General features: G+C 49.0%; 1 protein-coding gene across 1 annotated transcript in view; it reads right to left on the reverse strand.

Annotated features, from left to right (window-relative positions):
• The window catches only part of LOC107292085, a gene marked incomplete at its 3' end in the record, with an annotated part of 196,831 nt that overhangs the window by 115,011 nt on the left and 79,048 nt on the right, over window positions 1-2,772 (reverse strand). The window contains 2 exon segments of the mRNA XM_029285080.1: window positions 522-1,080; window positions 1,082-1,957. Of these exon segments, the coding sequence (XP_029140913.1) occupies window positions 522-1,080; window positions 1,082-1,957 (1,435 nt within the window).

The following is a 2,772-nucleotide window of genomic DNA, read 5'->3' on the forward strand; positions in this document are numbered from 1 at the left end:
AATCGGAGTTTACAAGTTTTTATAGCCTTAGCTGAATGACAGCAGTTTTTCCAATGGTTTACAGCTTCAGTCTTGAACTATTGACCCTCCATTCCCTTCACTTATACAAGTGTCTCTAGTCCTGCAAAAAACATATTTACTTAATCCCTTATCAGTGAGAGGCTAGGTTACCCATGGGCGCTGCGTTCCCTGTAACAGCTGAACACAACACTATGGAAAGTATAAGTATTGCCGCTCCTAATTGTGCGTTGCGTGCCATATAGTGAAGCACATGAAAAGCATGCCTCTTCACGGTCACTTAACGTGTTCGTTTTGTGGTTCCGTGAGGCACTGCATGCATTGGTCTTTATTCTTACAGTAGTCATTAATTATAACTTTTTGTGAATTGGGACATTTAAACTTGCTTTTTTTTTAATTCCAATCTAAATTTAGTAGGAGTCGGAGCATTGTTTGCCGACTCCGACTCCAGGTACCCAAAATTTCCTCCGACTCCGACTCCTCGACTCTGACTCCGACACCACAGCCCTGAGGTGTACACCGTCGGAAAAGCTCTTTCCACACTCAAGGCATTTATATGGTTTTTCTCCTGAATGGATTCTTTGACGCTTAGAAAGCCTTCCCTTCTCACAGAAACTCTTTCCACACTCCAGACATTTCTGTGGTTTTTCTCCAGTGTGGATCCTTTGATGGGTATAAAGGTGTCCCTTTCGACTGAAGCACTTTCCACATTTCAGGCATTCTTATGGTTTTTGTCCTGTGTGGATCCTTTGATGTGCATAAAGGCGTTCCCTCTTACTGAAGCTCTTTCCACACTCAGGGCATTTATGTAGTTTCTCTCCTGTGTGGATCCTTTGATGTTTATAAAGGTTTCCCCTCAGACTGAAGCTCTTTCCACATTCCAGACATTTAAATGGTTTCTCTCCTGAGTGGATCCTTTGATGTATATAAATGTTTCCCCTCAGACTGAACCTCTTTCCACATTCCAGACATTTAAATGGTTTCTCTCCTGAGTGGATCCTTTGATGTATATAAAGGCTGCTGCTCAAAGTGAAGCTCTTTCCACACTCCAGGCATTTATGCTCTCTTTCCTAAATGGATCTTTTGATGTAGGTAAAGGCTACTGCTCTGAGTGAAGCTCTTTCCACAATGCAGGCATTTATGTGGTTTTTCTCCAGTATGGATCCTTTGATGTCTGCGGAGCTGTCCACTCACAGTAAAGCTCTTTCCACATTCCAGGCATTTAAATGGTTTCTCTCCTGAATGGATCCTTTGATGTATATAAAGGGTGCTGCTCAAAGTGAAGCTCTTTCCACACTCCAGGCATTTATGCTCTCTCTTTCCTAAATGGATCTTTTGATGTCGGTAAAGGCTACTGCTCTGAGTGAAGCTCTTTCCACACTCCAGGCATTTATGTGGTTTTTCTCCTGAGTGGTTCCTTTGATGTCTATAAAGGTGTCCCCTCTGACTGAAGCTCTTTCCACACTCTAGGCATTTATACAGTTTTTCTCCTGAGTGGATCCTTTGATGTCTATAAAGGTGTCCCCTCTGACTGAAGCTCTTTCCACACTCTAGGCATTTATGTGGTTTTTCTCCTGAGTGGATCGTTTGATGTTTATAAAGGCTGCTGCTATGAGTGAAGCTCTTTCCACACTCCAGGCATTTATACGGTTTTTTTCCTGAGTGGATCCTTTGATGTGTGTGAAGGTGTCCCCTGTGATTGAAGCTGTTTCCACACTCCAGGCATTTATACGGTTTTTCTCCTGAGTGGATCCTTTGATGTTTATAAAGGCTTTCGCTCTGAGTGAAGCTCTTTCCACACTCCAGGCATTTATGTGGTTTTTCTCTTGAGTGGATCCTTTGATGTTGATAAAGGCTGCTGCTCCGACTGAAGCTCTTTCCACACTCCAGGCATTTATATGGCTTTTCTCCTGTGTGGATCCTTTGATGTTGATAAAGGCTGCTGCTCTGACTGAAGTTCTTTCCACACTCCAGGCATTTAAATGGTTTCTCTCCTGTGTGGATCCTTTGATGGATTTCAAGATGTCCATTTCTTCTGAAGGATTTTCCACATTCCGGGCACTGATATTTCTCTCCTCCCTCCTGGATTCTCTGGGGATTCCTGAGTCTTCCGCCTCTTCTGAAGGACCCTCCGCCCTCCAGGCCCGTCTCGGGGTCTCCGCCCGTTTCCTGCTCCCCGCTTCTCCCTCCGGGCGGCCTCCTTTCCCGGAGTCCCCTTCGGCTCATCCCTGCCGGGCCTCCCCCGCCGTCTCCTCCCGGGGAGCGCCCCTTTCCTCCGCAGGGCTCGCCCGTCCTCCTGCAGGAGCAAAGGAGAGGCGGGTCACGGCTCCGTCCCTTCCCCGAGGGGCCCCACACGCTCCCCGGGGAGGAAGGCCGAAGCCTCCGCCTCCCTCCCTCCCTCCCTCCCTCAGAGACCATCTTTGACAGTCTCCCAGCATCCCCTGCGCCAAACCTGCAGCCCGGCTCCTCTCTCGCCGATTCCGGAAGCTAGCTCGTTGCCCGCTTTGTTTCCGGAAGTGGAGGCGGGACTTCTTTACGCGTCCTTCTCCAAGAATATCCGCCTGTTCTTCTGGAGTAGGGCCCGCCCCAACGAGGCCCCCTGCCAATCGCCGTGCTCCCCCGAGCGACCAATCGGAGTCCTCTTTCTTCAGCCAGGCAGATGGCGCCTGCGCGTTGATGCGCGGCGTCCTGTTCCCAGCGCGGAGGGGAGAGGAGGGGCTCCGCTTGAACTTTGGGGTCCGCTCTTCCCCCCCC

The sequence above is a fragment of the Protobothrops mucrosquamatus genome, unplaced genomic scaffold, assembly GCF_001527695.2.
Source record: "Protobothrops mucrosquamatus isolate PMUCROS unplaced genomic scaffold, P.Mucros_1.0 scaffold1262, whole genome shotgun sequence".
In the NCBI taxonomy this organism is placed as follows: domain Eukaryota; kingdom Metazoa; phylum Chordata; class Lepidosauria; order Squamata; family Viperidae; genus Protobothrops; species Protobothrops mucrosquamatus.